The 18,326-nt window shown below is 33.0% G+C and overlaps 2 protein-coding genes across 2 annotated transcripts; one reads left to right on the forward strand and one right to left on the reverse strand.

Annotated features, from left to right (window-relative positions):
* LOC114418418 lies at positions 1 to 8,380 on the forward strand. Its single transcript, XM_028383740.1, has 14 exons — positions 1 to 305; positions 1,151 to 1,209; positions 1,644 to 1,761; positions 2,265 to 2,338; positions 2,576 to 2,644; positions 2,845 to 3,447; positions 4,054 to 4,589; positions 4,818 to 4,882; positions 5,385 to 5,464; positions 5,774 to 5,878; positions 6,548 to 6,687; positions 6,778 to 6,906; positions 7,579 to 7,731; positions 7,819 to 8,380. Exons 1-14 carry the CDS (start codon positions 101 to 103, stop codon positions 7,958 to 7,960), a joined length of 2,478 nt encoding a protein of 825 aa, XP_028239541.1. The 5' UTR covers positions 1 to 100; the 3' UTR covers positions 7,961 to 8,380.
* A 2,833-nt stretch (positions 8,381 to 11,213) lies between these two features.
* On the reverse strand, positions 11,214 to 15,601 carry LOC114418420 (calmodulin-binding receptor-like cytoplasmic kinase 2). The gene is made up of 6 exons (XM_028383741.1): positions 15,231 to 15,601; positions 14,086 to 14,330; positions 13,605 to 13,773; positions 13,410 to 13,499; positions 12,684 to 12,985; positions 11,214 to 11,858 (listed from the first exon to the last, which is right to left on the reverse strand). The coding sequence occupies exons 1-6, from the start codon at positions 15,475 to 15,477 to the stop codon at positions 11,592 to 11,594; spliced, it is 1,320 nt and encodes a 439-aa protein (XP_028239542.1). The 5' UTR covers positions 15,478 to 15,601; the 3' UTR covers positions 11,214 to 11,591.
* Between the last annotated feature and the right edge of the window lie 2,725 nt (positions 15,602 to 18,326).

The following is an 18,326-nucleotide window of genomic DNA, read 5'->3' on the forward strand; positions in this document are numbered from 1 at the left end:
TATTCATTCATTCATTCATCGTGACTCGCCTGCGTCTTCATGGTCTGAGAACAACCTCAATTCCACCAAAACACAAAAACAAAAAAAGACAAAAAAAATAATGTCTTTGAATTCGATTCCGTGGTGTCATCTCAAGCCGATTCTTCTCAGTGCGCTGTTACTTTTTTGTTGTTCTCTTGACCTCTGCTCTGCAAACGATGAATTTGGAGTGGGAACCACTGATGTCTTTGATGATGTCCTAACTCTTTCCGGCTTCAGCTACCCTCAGACTACCCTTAGACCCTATGATTTGCTCTACATCAGAGGTTGGTCACCTGTTTCTCTATATGCTTCGATTTTTCTGCTTTCGTTGTTCATGAAGCATTTCACTGTGTTGTGTTTAATGGGTTGGAGTTTAATTTTGAAGGTTATAGATGAATTAGCATGGTAGCACTTTCTCTTCTCTCTCTCTGTTTTTTTTTTTTTTGAATTTTTTGTTGTTCTTGATTGATTGAGTCAATTATCCATGGTCATGGTGATTGGTCTTCAAATTGTTATTGGTTTGATGAATCTCAGGTGATTGTTCTGATTATGTATGCAATTGTTCAGAATTAAACTCTACCGTGGGAAACTTAGGGAGGGGAGTTGAACAATTTAATGAGGTTGATCTTATGAGTGTTATGTGTTGCAGAGACAGATAAACTGCTCTATTGATAGTGCCTTATTATGTGGATACAATTGTGTGATATGACACTAAGAACCATGGCTTGAACGATAGGATGCTATCTTGTGATTGTGGGGCTGTCATTTGTTCTTTAATCTGTGATGCATTGAATTTTGTTTTGATGAAGTTGCTACAGTTTTGTCTGAAATTGTGGTTGTTGACTCGTGAGTTTTGTTTGCTGTCTTATTACATGTCTCTTTCTTTCCCTGACAGTGCTTGATTATTCATATGCACATTGTTTCCTGTGTGTTGTGATTGATTTACACCATTGGCACTTCTTATAATGTTGCATTTATGTCTAACTTTCATGCACTGAATCCCCCTGCATGAGCAAGAAATGGGTTCTAATAAGATTTTTCAGTTTTTTTTTTTTATGAATAAAAATAATAGTCACTGTCAAACTTATGGATGTTCTTACTTGTATCTTGATGTTTTCTCTTGTTACAGTTGATATACCACCATGGTTTTCTGCAGTTTCCATATCATTGAACTCAGATGTAGACCTTGTAAGTAATATCTATATTTCTCTCTAGATAGGAGCACTTTAGAATACTAGCATCTCTATTGATGTCTTTTGACTGGGAAAATGGTTTGTTCATTTGGATTAAATTTATTCCATTTGCCTCTATTTTGATATTGTTTTTGTTTTATAATGCCTCATAGTGCACAAGGCAATAATGCAGTTCTCTGATAAAAATCCTATATTGCTTATTATATGTCATTTTAATTTTCTCTCTATTTATTTATTTGTTTATTCAAATTATTTTTAGGAAAATTTTTAAGCATTTACTTATTAAAATTATTACTTATCTATTTAAATTGCTTGATTCTTGGTTTTGTTACAGAAATTTTTTATGGGGAACCTGTTTTCTGATTATCATATTTCTGTTTAATCAACTTTTACTTATTTTCCTCCGGTTCATAATTACATTGTTTTTAGGATGTTTCAAGAGTTGAAAGGGTGCCAAAAAGCTCACTGCCACTGATATGCTTTAGAGATGGCAGCCCTCCTCTGCCAGATGCTTTAAACACTTCTCTGAAGGATTCAGCTGTCAAAGGTAGAAGCCCTGCCTAAATATATTCAACTCTAGTTAACAAAATTAATAAACTTAATATTTGAGCACATAAGTTCTATTTTGAACTTCATTCTAAGATATTTAATATTTATAATTATAGACTTGTTTTAAAAAATTTATTCATCAACAAGATAGAAACATGGGAGCCCCAGTAAATTCCCACCATTCATTAAACAAGAATCATAGTTTCTATAGAATATTCTTCATTTGATTCATTAGTATTTCCCTCTTGTAATTTTACATACCCTACAATGATGGTTTCTTTTGGCTATAGTGTAATGAATGAAAACTGAACTGATGGATGTGTAATGTTTTCTTCATTTCTTAGTGTTTCCCTTCATTTTGAAGCACCACGATAGCATTTGTTCCTTCTTCCTCTTGTTTCCTGTGTCCTTCTCAATGAAGGAAAAAGACTACAATGTTTTTTTTTAAACTGTCTTGTGTAGTGCCACTATAATTACTTTTCGTTCCCCCTTTTTCTTTAGGAATAAATGGTCTTGATGTTGAGCAGTGCTTTCCTATGGAGAAAAATATCACTATGAAATTGACAAATGAACAGGTATTGTTATAAGCTTCTTTTTCTTTTTTTACTTTTGCCAATATCTTTATTGGCTTTTAGGTATTGTATCTTTAAGCTCAGTGTCTCATTTCCTTTTGAGATCTATAATGGCATAGCTATATCTGCCTTAGTATTAAAATTCCTTCATTAATAATGGGGAAGGGTTAGTTCACAAATGATTTTGCTTATTGTCCTCTTATAATATCATAGACAATGAACATGTGAATTATTGTTCAGATATCTCCAGGTGCTTGGTACATTGGTCTTTTCAATGGCATTGGAGCTTCAAGAACACAATCAAAGATGGTATGGTTTATTACCCAAATATTACTTTTATCACAAAGATTGTACACAGCTTCATACTGATTTCTGCCTTTATTTTTGCATCCTGTCTCCAAACAAAATAATCCTTAACTTATTTCCATTTTGCTCAATTCTATCTTAGCAAAGTTCTTGATGCAATAGCTACACATGGATGATTAACAGTTACTTCTCTACCTTTACAGATTATTCGAGGTTCAGCATACTCCTTCAGTGCCAATATAAGTGTGGAAGCATGCTCGAATTCAATGATGAGGGGGGAGTTATGTAACAGTACAGTCTATCCACTTTCATGCACAGCATCTGATGTCTATAATTCTATGAAGGCTACAGTGAAGAAGCCAATGATGGAAAATGCAATGACCTGCAAAAGTAACTTAGAAATGTTTTGTTCTCAGGAAGGCGTACCAGAATTTTACTCCTTGGATATAACAAATATGGCAGAAGAATTGACCATTATGGCAGCAAATGTTACATTCAATACTACAGCTTTAAATAACACTTTTAGTGCAAATGATGTTAGTTTAATGTGTTTTGCTCGCCATGGTGCAATTCCTTCAGAAACTTTGCATGATTATTCTGGGGATTTAAATAAAGCCCCTCTGGTTATCCGTTATCCACTGATTGGTCGTTTGTACATTAGTATATTACCAGTTAATGTTACAAAAATGTTGGGAGGGACACAGGGTGGCAATTTAAAAGTTTGCTATTCAATGGAATCACAAGTGCTTCAGTGTCCACTTGGAAAAGCTGGATCAAATTGCACAATGGACAGCTACACACTTCAGGTAGTATTGATTGCTAGATGTTTCTCTATATATACTTTTTGTGCTGGTGTTTTTTTTTTTTTTTACAAAGGTTCACTCTAAATTATGCTATTGTGATATTTATTGGACAACAAAACTTGTGCTTTGGGTTATAACTTAGAATGGGGATACAATCACATGCAGTCATATCTTGATGGCTAAGAAAAACATTAGATAACATCTGATCTGTACAGTTCAGAGTCCATCAAGATGTTTATAATTTGCAGAAATAGGAATGTGCCTATTCTTGGTGAGTGCAGGCATTAGCATATAAGTGGTGCTTATCTCTTGGGAGGTCTACTTGATTTCTTTCCTAGGATAAACTGAATTTGTTTTTCAAGACTGAACTATTTTATGTGCAATGCTAAAATATATGGATTGAAGAACCTGTTCAACATATTAAATTTCCTTGTATAGAAATTATATATTGGAGTTTTTCACTAAACACTATCCAATAGGAATTTTGAAGCATTTCCCAGAAATTCAAGTTTAACGGCACCTGTGGTAGAATCAGTTCTATATCTTGTTGCTTAAAGATATTTCCTCACAGGAATAAGTTACTGACAAGATAAGAATGGTTGTCTGCAGACAGTTCTAAGGAGAGGTGCAACCCCCTTTGAATCATATTTTTTACCTGTGGCTGTTGGTGAAGGAGCATCTTCTGCCAATTTTCCTCTTGAGCCACTTTTAAACAAGTCATCAAATGTGGGAGAAAGTGGTGACATTTGGACTTATTTTACTTTGGATATTCCCCGTGGTGCAGCTGGACGGAATATTCACATACGGCTATCTGCAGATGTGAAGATCAGTTATGAAGTCTATGCTAGATTTGGTGGATTGCCTTCTCTTCATAGCTGGGACTATTATTATGCTAACAGGACAAGGAAGAGTGATCAATCCGTGTTTTTCATGCTATATGATTCAAGTGATGACGAAATTGACTTTTACATTATTTATGCTAGAGAAGGAACTTGGGGTATAGGTCTAAGACATCTTTATATTGGCAGTGATTCTTTGAAAGCACAAACTGTCATGTCTATTTCACTTGAAGGATGCCCAAAACAATGCTCCTCTCATGGAGACTGTAAATATTCTTTTGATGCCAGTGGATTAACATCATACAGGTTTATGTTAAACCCTTTTCTTATTGTTAATTCATTAGTTCTGGTTAAATTTCATTTGTTTGTTTTAAATTAGTAGATAAGAACCATATGAATCTTTGGTATTGACTGAGCCATTTTTGTAAAATAGTCAGATACTAAGTTACAGACTTTCCAGATTGCTTGATTTGTATTTGTGGCACAACTTCCTAATGAAATTTACTGTTTTTAATGTTTACTTTTTGGACTCAGCTTCTGCTCTTGTGATCGAAACCATGGTGGCTTTGACTGTAGCATTGAAATTGTATCACATAAAGGTACTTGTTAATTTTAGAATTGATAATTTGTTGTTTCTGTTACATGTTTCATAGTTCAACTCTTGTTATATTATCTACAAGATACATCCCCCCTCTTGTTGTTATCTGATTTCCTGGGTAGTGGGTACTATTTTACTCAGAAATAGTTCTATTCTAAGTGTCACCATTCAGCAGAGACCCCAAACTAAATGGTTTTGATATATGTTCTGGTCAACTATCTTTAGTTTTTTTTTTCCATTTTATGATGTTATTTATAATGATTTGTTGCAACCAATATTAATGTATGGATTTTTTGCTAACTATCTACTGAAAAAAGAAGGTAAACATAGTGAGTTTGAGTTGAGTTTAGTTTGGCAACTTTAATCTAAATATAAAATGATAAAAACAAAGTATGCTTTACTCCTGTTTTTCTTTACGGTTTGTTAAATATATGGATATGGATTTTCTGTTTTGTTTATCCTAAGTTTTGTTCTTTAATCTGGTTGTTGAAAATTTGCTGTAGGGCATATACTACAATCAATTTTTCTCATTGGATCAAATGCTGCAGCCATACTTCCTGCCTATTGGTCCCTTCGGCAGAAGGTAATTCTTGTTGTCTTTCCTTTTGTTATCTATTTATTATCCCAATTATTTGAGTGTATTGTGATTTATCTGCCCGCATACAGAAATTGATGGAACTATTTAAAATTATATATTAACTTGAATGTTGAGGATAAATAATTCTAGATATTTAAGTTAACACAACAAGGAGACAAAAGATTTGGATTCTCAAGAAGTAGTTATATGCTTGATTAGAGAATATTGCATCTAAATCTAATTTTTTAACAAAATAAATTGACTTTGTTAAATAGATTTTGTGTTGAAATGGAACTTGTGATTTCCTATTTGCAGGCATTTGCAGAATGGATTTTGTTCACATCCAGTGGCATTGCTAGTGGGCTATATCATGCATGTGACGTTGGCACCTGGTGTGCATTGAACTTTAATGTTTTACAGGTTACTGCTCTCTTCCTTTAGTGGTCTCTCTTACTTGAATAGCTGTGACAAGCTTCAACATTGTTCTGTGACCTGAGTTCCAAATAAGATTCTCATTCTTAACAGGATTATTTTATGCTGTGAATTACTCCCAGGACTTGGGTGTCAATGATAGTAGCATGTATAAACACTCGGATGAAAAGCTAAAATCACTTAGAATGTGTTTGGTTTGCATTTTCATTTTCTGTTTTCATTTTCAAAAGATTAGAATTATAAAAATATGTTTGGTTTGACTTCTTGTTTTCTGCTTTCAAGAAATAAAAACACTGAAATGCGTTTTCAAAAAGAAATGTATTTTTATATTTGCTTAAAATTACATTCCTTGCCACCGCGTTTTCATTTTATCCAAAATGAGGTTCCTAGTTTCAACTGAAAACACTGAAAACGAGATTTTATTATTTTCAATTTTTGGTTCGTTTGAGAAAATATTTTCACTGAAAATGTTTTCAAAAATCCAACCAAACACATTTCCATCACCATTTTCTATTTCCAGTGAAAATGAAAACAGAAAACAGCCAAACCAAACACCCCCTTAATTAAAAATGTTGTTGGGGATCAAAAACACAACTCAACAATGGCTATAATTGTTTATCTGGGCATTTATAGAGACTTGATATTTCAACATTTTAGTTCATGGACTTCTGGCTCTCTTTCATGGCTGTGGTTAGCACTTTTGTATATCTAGCTACCGTTGACGAAGTATATAAGAGGGCAATCCACACAGCTGTTGCTATCCTCACCGCCCTTTTGGCTGCAACCAAGGCAACTAGGTAAATTGAACTAGTGGACAAACAACTTAGTATATATGCTGCTAAAGACGTTTAAGCTTCATTCACAAGTATCTACACTGAATTGTGCAGGTCTTCCAATGTTGTTCTTGTCATTGTGATTGGGGCTCTTGGCCTTCTTATAGGATGGTTGATAGAAATCTCAAAAAAGTATAGGTCCCTCTCCTTTTCATTTGGATTATCGCTAAGTTTCATTCAAAGGTGAGATCTCTGTGCTTAGTACAATTTTTTGAGCCCGGCATTTTCCAGATAAGATAGTGATCAATGGTAAAATTGTGCACACTACTTTACTTTTGAAGTATTTTATGTGCATGCATTGATTGCCAATTTGGGAATCCCTCCGGTGATGGCAAACTTTATTGCTGATAGAATCATGATCTGGCCGTATGGTACTGTTTAGCATGTATTCACAAAACCCTTTTGTAACTTACCAATTTGACACGATACTGCTGTTTTCTTGTTCATTCATGGTCTGACTCATGCATGTAGTCACTGATTTTGTCTTGGAGTAGGGCTTTTTGTCATAGACGCTAGAGCTGAAAAGCTTAAAATGCAGTTAATTCAACCTTCAAATAGCTTTTTGTTTTGTTCATTCGAGTAAAAAGGTTGATGGTGGGAATTCAAGATGAACCATACTCAGTTCCTTCCACAAATACCTTAATCTTATATGTTAACCAACCCCTTCAAGGTGGTCATTGTCATATCCTGTATTCATAACATGTTCGCAGTTTTATATTTTCACTTTAAACTTAGATGTGCTTGAGGATGAACAAATCCTGAAATAGCTTATGTTATGTCTTAAATATATTTAAACTGCGGTTTTATATTTTTATTTTAAACTTGAATGTGCTAAAAGATGAATTTCCACTGCAGTTTGCAAACTATAAAGCAATGGTTCTGTAATCTAGTCAAGACACTTTTGAGACGGTTTCGCTGGGGTTTTCTGTTGGCTGGTTTCATTGCATTGGCTATGGCAGGATTAAGCTGGACGCTTGAAACCAGTGCAAACTACTGGTTTTGGCATAGGTATTACAATACCACTACTCTCTCTACTATCATCTTGTTTTTCTGTCTTCTCAGGCCTCATGTTTTGCTCTTTTGAAATGGTTGCAGCTTTTGGCATGTTACAATATACACATCTTCTTTCTTCTTCCTTTGCTCAAAAGCAAACATTGTTGATGCTGAAGATTCATCATCACCTTCAAGTGGAAACTATGCACTGACTCGTCAGGATTCATTTCCAAGAGGTGATTAGAAGAACATATATGGGATTGGTGGGTGCAAAAAGGAAAGAGGTGGATCTTTTGGTATTTAATTTTTGCATTGATGAGACACAATTGCGTAGGTAAAAAGATATGGCTGCTGAGCTGAACTAGAAATCAACATAAGAGTGAATTGTGAGGCCTAAGATGTTAACAGGGATCAACAAAGCAGTCTCTTGTAAATTCTTTTTTCTCACAGGATTTGCTTATTTACATTCATTATAGGGTATATATACTTTCCGTAAATATCTTTTTTATGCCATAAGATAGGAGAAAGAAATCAAACAAGGGATACATTTAGTCAAGGATAAAATAGTTAAAGGGTATATGAGCTTTGGTCATGTAATTATAAACTAGAATATTAATATTTGATATCCTGGGAATTGTATATATGGAGAGTTCTGTTGGTAAAAGCAACTTCACGTAAATTGATGGGTCTTGTTATTTAATTTAGCAGTCTATTGTTTCTCAAAAGCAAATACACGGCTCAATACGTGTTTGGAATACCAAGCATATATAATATGTAACATCTATCTACCTAGGGATGAAAAAAAAAATCTATATCCATGGTTACTCACGATTTAAATAAGATTATTTTTCTCTACCCGCTTATAAATGCGTTAGGGCCACGTAATAAGGTACCCATGCTCGTGAACACCTACTGTGAAAATTGTATTAAAAAATTGTAATATATATTTCATGTTTTCAATTTGTTTACTTGATTTTAGTATATGATAAAAATAAGTCGTGCACCGATGCTGTAAGTTTTTCCCCTTTCATTCAATTACAAACTAATGGTAATTTTTTTACTATAATTATACTTTTTACATAATATAAGGTAAATTTGTGATAATGTGGGTGTTCCGAAGGGAATGTTATAGAGTATATTGTAAGTATTTTTCATTTAATATTATTTACAATATGATTGAATAATAATTTAAAAAATATTTATATTTTTAATGTATTTTAATTTTTAGATGAATCAGTTCTTCGATCAAAAGTTAAGAACTAATCTTTTAAAATACTAAAATCCACTTAAAGAATTAATTTCTTCCAACAAATGTTTTTTATATGCACACATAAAAAATATATATTTTAATTGCATTATTTTACTTTCATTATTGAGTGAAACTTATATGAATTATTAAATAATATAAGTTTCAATTTATATTTAGTGAATCCTATATAAATTTTAGGTTGTTGCTAACAAGAACGCGCACTAATTAAAGAGCCAATAACACAACGTTCTCATTGAAGATAAAATTGGAATTGCGTATAAAAAATAAAAAAGAATCAATTTCTTAACGAGTACCCTTGAGTGCACTAATTAACATTTTCCTTCAAACATTAAGAAACAGTAATACCACACAAAGAGCTAGAGTGGGATTGTGTATTTGTCTAAACTCAACTCAAAAAGAAACACATGAGTGTGGTGATTTTAATAGCCTTCTTAGTAATGGTTAAATTAATAGAGCATGTTGGGGGCGAAAATTTATACTCGAATACACACTGAATAACCTTCCATAACCTTGAATTGTTGTCCTCGACCACCATCTTTTACTACACATTTTCGGACAAGAAAAAAAAAGACAACAATAAAAGTCAAAATAACACCAAAGCATGTATAACAAAACTTTTCAAATACACACTATATGACCTTCCAGAAGTTCGAATTGTTGCCCTCGACCACCACCTTTTACTAAAAAAAATCGTGTGCATACAAGAAAACAAGTAGACAACAGTAAAAGTCAAAATAACACTAAAAGCATGTGTATAACTAAAATTTTCCATAAAATTACATAAGGAATTCATTTGCCTATACATTTTAGCTTCAATAATATAGTTCCATTATAAAAAAAAATACATATATTAAATAACTTCTAAACAAACAAATTAAACAACTTCAATGTGTGTCGCCTATACTTTGACTTGATTTATTTAAAAATTCTCGAATTGAATAAATCAGTAACTTTTCAAAAACTGAAAGGTTAAAACTGAATAAAGATTAAAAAAAAGTTTTAATGCATGGTATGTTAGGGAGCGATGGTTTGGAGGGAAAAAAAGGAGAGTAAATTTCTTTTTTTATAAGTGATTTTACAACAACAAAAAAGTTGCATGTATTTGTAACATTTAATTAGTATTAAGAAAAGTATGAACGGAAAACATATTAAAACTTCTCTGGTGTCCGTGTCTTACATGTCCCTTTCGAATAGTTAATAAATCAAAGAAAAACAGAAACTAAGAAAGTATATTTAACATGCAAATTTGGGTGTTGTATTTTCTTAGAAGTAGGTAGATTTTACGCAAAATATTAAAAGTACTATATATATATGTAACTTGCTTGGAGTTCTACGTACGACATGGCATTATTATTTTTTGTTTGCTTGGAATTCTATGACAGTATGACCTGGCTATATCATATTCACAGAAGTAGGTAGATAGCATGAAAACATATTTACGTAAATACATACGCATAAATAAAAAAAAGTATAATACATTTGTCTAATAAAAAAAGTAAAATGTATTGCTTAAAAATTAACAATTTCTATGTTATCTCCTTAGTCAATGGTTATACGAGAATATATAAAACAAGTCAAAGATTAAACAAACAAATGCTGACAGACAACAAACAGGTGTATTGAATCATCTAGTAGTTGTCTTCTATCCACCGGTAATCACGTGTTGAATTATATTGGTTTGAACACAAAAATAAAACTACTTAATGAATTAATTTAATCGAAATAGATTCACTTTGGAATTTTTTTATCAATTCGAACTAATTAATCTGATTATAAATAAGTTGGGGTTTGAGTTTATTGATTAAGTTGACATTTTTCAAAATTTTAAAAATAACAATTATACTAAAAAGATGTGATTTATATTTAATTTATTTTAAATGAAAATATTACGGTTTCATATTAAAATATTTTTTTAAAAAAGTTTAGTGTTTAATACATGATCGGTATTAAAAAAAAACTTATACTATTGATTAAGTAGAAATCTCTTTTGTAAAAAAAAAAAAAAAAAAGAGTAGAAATCTCCCGAAATATGATTTATTTTTTTATGTATAAAACCGTCACAGTTGCTATTGTAATGGCCCAACCAACCACTTGTTGCACTATCAACTTGGTTGTTATACAGGCAAGTGGCCATTTTGCTGCTCACGAATATAAATAGCATTAAGATCAATTTATTACCAACTGACCCACCTGAAAACTGATTAGAGTATCAATCGGGTCCAACAAAAAGGAAAAAGTGAAGCATGTATTTAACCGCAAATGGAATATTATAGCCAAATAGTAATACACCAATCAAGTTTCCAATCATAAGAATAGAAGTTTTCCTCCTTGTGTTGTTCCAAGAAGAAAAAGAAATGCACAATTAAGGAATGCAAGGTACTCATCATCTTTAAGGGAAGTAGCTCTCCCATTCCTATACACAAGCCCAAAACTCTCATGTACAATTTCCACAGAATATGAATTTCTACATGCCACCCTAGTCCAACACCAACCACCCCAAGTGCCGAAGTTGCCAATCATTATATAGAAGAATGGTTTTTCTCCCAAGGCCATGGTTTGTTCTAACTTACATTCTTTGATGCCAAGTGTTGCAACTTCAGCATTTTCACTTCTCTTTTATTGAGGTGCTTCTTTGGGAAGAAGTGGAAAATGAGCGAAAGTTCGAAGCTGATAGCTGCTCTCTGAAATCCTTGCGGATGGACCAAAGGATCTCAGCACATCTCTTCATAGTAGGCCTAATTTGTCTGCGTGGAGCCAAGCACTGTAAAGCTAGCTCAAGAATCTTTTCTAGTGCCAAAGTATTTGCAGTAGTCTGATCCAGTCTTGGGTCCAAGACTGAGATAGCATCTCCATCAATGAATCTCTTCATAGCCTGCACTTGTAGCATACAAGTTACATTAAAGAATGTGTGTGTCTGTGTAAAGAGTATAATTAAGAACTTATTCAACAAGTTTATCACATGGAACTTACTATTTCACCTATGAAACTTTCTAAAGTAAGTTAAAAAGAAGTCATTTTGAGAAGGTGGAAACTGTGAAACTTATTATTAAAGATATTAACGATACATGCATTCACAATGTAAAGGTAATTTATATTAGGGTCTTGTTAACCATAGTATTGGTTAACGAACTAAAAGAAGATAGTATTTATTGTGGAGATCATGGGAGACTATAAAAAAAGTCATGAGCAGTGCAATTCTGCGCATCCCAATAAAAATCTTTTTTTTTTAGTTTCTTAATCAATGACCCAAGGGCATTGGTTAGCATTTTCTTTTATATCATCATTCAATCACAAACTGTGATGTATGATAAGTTTACCAAATTTTATAATAATTACCTTAAAAGTAATAATAATAATTTTTTATTGATTGACATTGTAAAAACCTTTACAGAAAATGCATGTATGATAAACTCTTACTAAAATAAGCTAAAAGGAGCTTATAGAAATGTCATCATTTTGTGAGCATTATTAAGCATCATGTAAGTCTTTTCAAATGCCTTCTCCATCATTCTTACCAACTAAAGCTTGGAACAACATGGATTGAGATTGTGTAATCATGAAGAAAAGATGCTTAACTACTGAGCAAAATGGAGTGTCATAGAAGATATTGTTGGTTTTCATGAAATTATGAAAAACTACTAAATAGCAAACTAGAAGAATAAAATGAAGGCAGATAGTACACAATACCAATACCCACCCATTTTGCCGTGATTCGCTCCCTGAGTTCAAATTTTGGTTCAATGGGGCGTCTGCCTGTGACAAGTTCAACAAGCAAAACTCCAAATGAATACACGTCACTCTTTTCAGTTAGTTGATAAGTTTTCAGGTATTCAGGGTCCAAGTAGCCAGCTGTTCCTTTTATTTGGGTGGAAATATGTGTCATGCCAGAGTCACTGTCAGGGGCTTGTCTAGCAAAACCAAAGTCTGCTACTTTAGCTCGAAAATTTTCAGTGAGAAGAATGTTTGAAGATTTTATGTCTCTATGGATGATAGGATGATCTACAAAGAAAATACAATATACAACAAATGTCAGATTCTTTTTCAGCATTCAATATGTCATCAAGGACGAATAAACCATCAATTTGTCCTCAAGTATTACCCTCTCCCTTAAGTAGTCCTAAAGTAATAAAATTATGTAAGTAATCCTCCAAGTATTAAATATCTATCAGTTTAATTCTTAAGTAGTTAAGTTAATATATTTTATTAATGTTCAGTACCCAATTTGAAGGGTTTTCCAATACTTTGAAGATTACTTAACATGATTTGTAATACATAGGTGATTACTTATATATTTCTTTTACTTTAAGAACCATTTAGCAGAGAGGGTAATGCATTAAGGACGAAATTGATTGTTTACTTTCTCAGGGACAAACAACTATGAACTTTGCCATGACTGAGTTGCTTGATAAGCAGAGAGTTGTACCTATATACATATGAAGATAGGTGATAGCATGAGAAACATCAATTGCTATATCTAGACGTGCAGCAAGGTCCAGAACGCTTCCATGAATGCCTGTAATAATCTTTTTGGTCAAGTTGTAGTAGGCACAAAAAAGCCAATGCTGGAGGCAAGGGCAAATCACAAACACACAATAGCTAAAAGGCTAGAGAAACTCACAATCTAAATGTTCTCTAAGGGTTCCATTTGGAACATGCTCCACAACAATGATCCTTTCATCCTCTTGCTCCAAATATCCAAAGAACTTGACCAAGTTCAAATGTTCCACCCGTGATAGTGTTTGGATCTCGCTTTGGAACTCCACCCCCAAATGCTTCTCATACATACTCTGCAAAGCAAAAGACAATTAACCAATAACTTTTGGGTGCTTGTTATAGTTATTACTAAAATTCTCATGAGAAATGCAACACATTATTTTGAACACATTCTTTATTGTAGGCAGAAATTTATTAAAATCACAAATTTTTATAGGTCACACTTCTTACTTAACAAGTCACTCATAATTTTGTAGTTTTTAACAAAATTTTAACCAATATTAGAGAGTGTTTTAAAGAGTGTGCTGCTAGTACTCCTGAGTTCTAATTCCATGCAAATGGTGACACAATTTTGTAGGGAATACACTAGAAACAACTTAAAAAACCTTCTTAGCACGCTTTACTGCAACAACAGTCCCATCTAGGAGTTTGGCCTTATAGACAGCACCAAAACCACCTTGGCCAATCTTGAAAGAAGGGGAGAAGTTCCTTGTGACTCGGAAGATTTCCTCCATGGTGAACTTCACAATGCCTGGTTCTTTCGCTGGCAATATGTTGTATGAACTGATGCTGATACCTCGATTTGAGCCACGCCCTCTCTGACTACCAGCTCTTGAAGCATTCGATACAGCTAAAAAACAAACACAAGGGATTATTCCAATTCATCCACTCCATTTGATAATAAGCATGAAGAAAAATCTACCGATATATAGTAGCACTTGAAAATCCATAATGCTAAAAACCTATAGAAAACTACGCAAACTAGTGACCTGAAATGCAATGCATTGACGAGGAATGAAGCAGTTTCTTAGCTCAAACATTTAGCAGCAGAACTTCAAAATCTGCCGTGTCTGTGAGACATATATAGATGCTAATTTTATTTTATTTTTTTTGGTGACACGTGCTAATTTTGTTGATAAAACCAATCAAATCATTACCTAAATGCAATACATCAATGAAAAATTAAGGCCTGAGAGAAAGTGCAATCTTAGTTCAAAAGTTAAACCTGCACACACAAACAAACAAATGGATATTTGCTGAATATCTATGCGGTTATGCCCAAAACAGAAAGCTATGATTTTGAGAACTCTAGCACTTAACCAAATTCTCAAACTCCAATTTAAATTTTCTTGACACTTCTACCCTTTTTCTCGGCTGCTTAAAAACAGAAACTTCATGGCACACAAGTTCAAATTCCGAGATCCAAAACAACAATAGAGGAGCACGTGTGTGTGCGGGCACACACACGTTCACCAAAAGAATAACCATTTTTTCACCTATTAATTAATCGAAAGAAGAGAAAAATAGATGATGCAATTCTATAAGTTTATTTTAGTATTGTTATCCGATCAGAATTAGAGTTTCACTTCGAAAACTTATGTTGACATTTAATATGAACATTTGTTATCTGTGTTATCGCCGTAAAACTCTAATTCTAATCGGAAAAACACGCTTAAAAGTTAAAACAGTTAAGTCCCTTCATCTAAGTTTAGTCCAAAAAAAAAAGAGAGAGAGAAAATGAAACTAGTACAGGAAGAAGACTTGAACTCCTCGGAATCCCCGAGGCTCTTGGAGTTGTCGAAATCCGGCCGAGCGAAGCAGCCGGCAAAGATTCCGGCGAAGGACTTGGCGACGGCGGAGACGGGGTTCCGGTGGGTGGAGACGGTGGAGGAGGTGCTCAGCTCGGAAGAGGCGAAGCTGGGGGAGGGCGGTGCTCTTCCGGGCGTGGTCCGGTGGTCGGAGCTGGATCGCCGGCGAGGAGCATAAGGAGATGTCATGTGTTTGTGTTTTAGAGAGAGAAAAATGGCGGGCTGGTGGAGGAGAGAGAGAGTCAACTGAAGTGAAGTAAGAAAAGCATCGACTTCGCAATATTAAAAGGTGGGTGACGCTATTATGCGCCGTGGAAGCCAAGCTTGACAATTTCGTTGCTAATTTCAATCTCACGTTGTCTTGTCTTCTTCATTTTCTGTGGTTGTTTTGTTTCTAACGGTTTAACGTAGGAACCACTCAAACCTTAAACACATTTTTATGTATATTACGTAATAAACAAGAGTTTAAAAATGTTTGAAAGTGTTTTAACATAAAAACAAACATACATTTAGTTTATCTATCATCATGGAGATATAAAATAGATTGAATAATTAAAAAAATCATAGATTCAATTTCTTTGTTAACAACCTTCTAATAAATTAATATTTATTGATAAAAAAAAATACTTACCACCATATTTTCTAAAGGGGGTTGATTCACAAATGATCATAACAATTAAGGCATTCTTCAATGCGTTCGCGTAATTACGGTTTTAAATTAAAACCACTTTAAACACAATTAAATTAGGGGGTGTAAATGAGTATTGGGTAGTATATACTAATGTCAATTCGTCTGGTGCGTGATTTATTTATTTTCGTTTAGCTCTGACCGCGTTTTTTTTCTTCTAAAATGACTAAATTCTCTTTTCATGGAACATTAGAGTAAATATTCGATGACAGATTGTTTTAAGCTAGCATGAATTGATTTGAAGTAATTAATGGGGAACGGAATTGTGTTTTAAATGATTTTGAAAAAGAAAAAAAAAGTCCTCAACAAGTGTAACCTGAAAGAAGATAAGGATGTTTTAGATGTTTAGCAAGTGGCTGGAGATGCAGAAAAGGCAACATTTATTGCATTGACTTGGAAAGCTACTAAAGTTTAATGATTCGGGATTTTAAAGAGTCTCTTTCAAAGTAAAGTACCATATGAATCTGGCTTTTTTAACTTTAATGATTGAATATTTTAATGAATTACGTTATGTTAACATTTAATGGTGAAAACAGGATTGTTTCAAAAAGATAGTATAAGGATAGTTAAAAAGAAATAACAGAAAAATCAAGTTCAATCATATTATGACCAACTTTAATGACACTCTTTGGACTAAGGAATAATAAAGGAAGTAATTGCGTAAAAATTATAAATTTTACAATTGTCAAAGTTAATAAATTTTTTTCATAATATAGGATAATATTCAGAGTGTGGAACATTTTGCGAAGAGGTCTGTTTTGTGTGAGTGTTTTGCTGAGGGGAACGACGAAACACATATTTCATTAAGAGGAACAACAAAATAGGTGTATGTTTCGCCAACAAAAACAATGAAATATATGTAAATCAAGTTTTGTGGATTTCGTCATCCTTATTGACGAAATAGGTGACACTGTTGCTTTTTGTCTCATCCTCTCCCCCTCCCCTTTATATAACACTCCTTTTGTATAAAAAAATATATCAAAATTATATTTATAAAAAATACATATATACAAGAGAAGATATAAATAAATTTAGTCATGCAAAATAAATATATCATACACCTTTATAATAACAAAAAAAAAAAAAATAACAACAACACAAAAAATACATATAAAAATTGGGAGTGCCTTCAAGAGGAAATGGACGAAAAATATATCAAAATGGTATTATATAAAGGGGAGGGGGAGAGGGTTGGGGGGCAGAAATTTAAATGGTACAAAAAAGCAATAGCACCACCTATTTTGTCAATGAGGATGGCGAAATTCACTCTGCACACTGACCTACACCTATTTCGCTGTTCCTGATGACCAGATATGCACCTATTTTGCTGTTTTCAAATTTTTAAAACGCTCACACAAAACATATTCTTTTCACAAAATGTTTCAAAACAGATCCTATTCGAGAATTAATTTTTAAAAGAAACTCCTCAGGTCAATTTGCCATTTGGTTGGGGGTAAGTTGGAGGGGAAAGCATGGAAGAGCCACATTAAAGCAGATATTGAAAAGCGTGTGCAATTTGGTTGCGCTGGAATGCAAAAAAGTGGAAAGGAATAAGCTTAAAAGTGGGGAGACTAAAGTACTAACAATTTGTCTGTTTTCCTTGTTTTGGCTACAGATAAGTTATTCTTTTTATCTTTGAATGTTTAGTATTATTAATTTTATTAATAATAATAAAAATCATATAATAATAATTTATTATTAATATAATAATATATTATAGTTTAGTATTAATTTCTCTCTTCTTCTTTTTTTTTTTTTTACTTTTTTAGCTATCAATCAATTATAATTCAAATATTTTTTTTCTATTCATCCTATATTTCTACCATTCTTTTGTTTTCTCTCCTCACAACCAAACCAAAGCTTAAGTAGGGAGAGAGTTTTTTTTTTTTCTTACAGATAGAGAATATTATAAAAAATCTGTTATGATTTTTTCTTTAAAAAAAATATAATCTAAAAATTTAACACAAAAAATCTGTTACGATCATATAAATAACCTCAAGAAAGTAACTAGTGGAGAATGTACATTTATTGAAAGGCAATTTTTCTTCCTTTTACTCAAGCGCCTTGAGACCATCTTAAACATACATAGGATTACTAATTTCATAGACCAAATTTTGTTCCTCGTTATGATTGATTGAAGCTGTGTTCAATTTGGAGGTGGTTAACGTCTAATTTTCTAGGTTGTTGGTCGATAATGTAGACATTCCAAGTTCAATCGTGTTGAAGCATTTCAAATTAGGCTTCGTTGGCTTGAAAAGTCAAAACGGCTACTACCATTTTCTTCCTTTGCGTGTGCTAATTAACAAGTTAACACAATGAACAACCATGTGTTTTTCAACACCAAATTTTT

Source organism: Glycine soja, chromosome 7 (assembly GCF_004193775.1).
Source record: "Glycine soja cultivar W05 chromosome 7, ASM419377v2, whole genome shotgun sequence".
Lineage (NCBI taxonomy): Eukaryota > Viridiplantae > Streptophyta > Magnoliopsida > Fabales > Fabaceae > Glycine > Glycine soja.

Excerpts from the sequence above, each read along its gene's own strand:
- LOC114418418 (XM_028383740.1), top strand. The coding sequence starts at position 101 with ATGTCTTTGAATTCGATTCCGTGGTGTCATCTCAAGCCGATTCTTCTC. Across the intron at positions 1,762-2,264 it reads GAAGGATTCAGCTGTCAAAG|GAATAAATGGTCTTGATGTT; the intron begins GTAGAAGCCCTG and ends CTTTTTCTTTAG. Across the intron at positions 6,688-6,777 it reads GCTGCAACCAAGGCAACTAG|GTCTTCCAATGTTGTTCTTG; the intron begins GTAAATTGAACT and ends TGAATTGTGCAG.
- LOC114418420 (XM_028383741.1), bottom strand. The coding sequence starts at position 15,477 with ATGACATCTCCTTATGCTCCTCGCCGGCGATCCAGCTCCGACCACCGG. Across the intron at positions 14,331-15,230 it reads GGAGTTCAAGTCTTCTTCCT|CTGTATCGAATGCTTCAAGA; the intron begins GTACTAGTTTCA and ends TTTGTTTTTTAG. Across the intron at positions 13,500-13,604 it reads CCTTAGAGAACATTTAGATT|GCATTCATGGAAGCGTTCTG; the intron begins GTGAGTTTCTCT and ends AGATTATTACAG.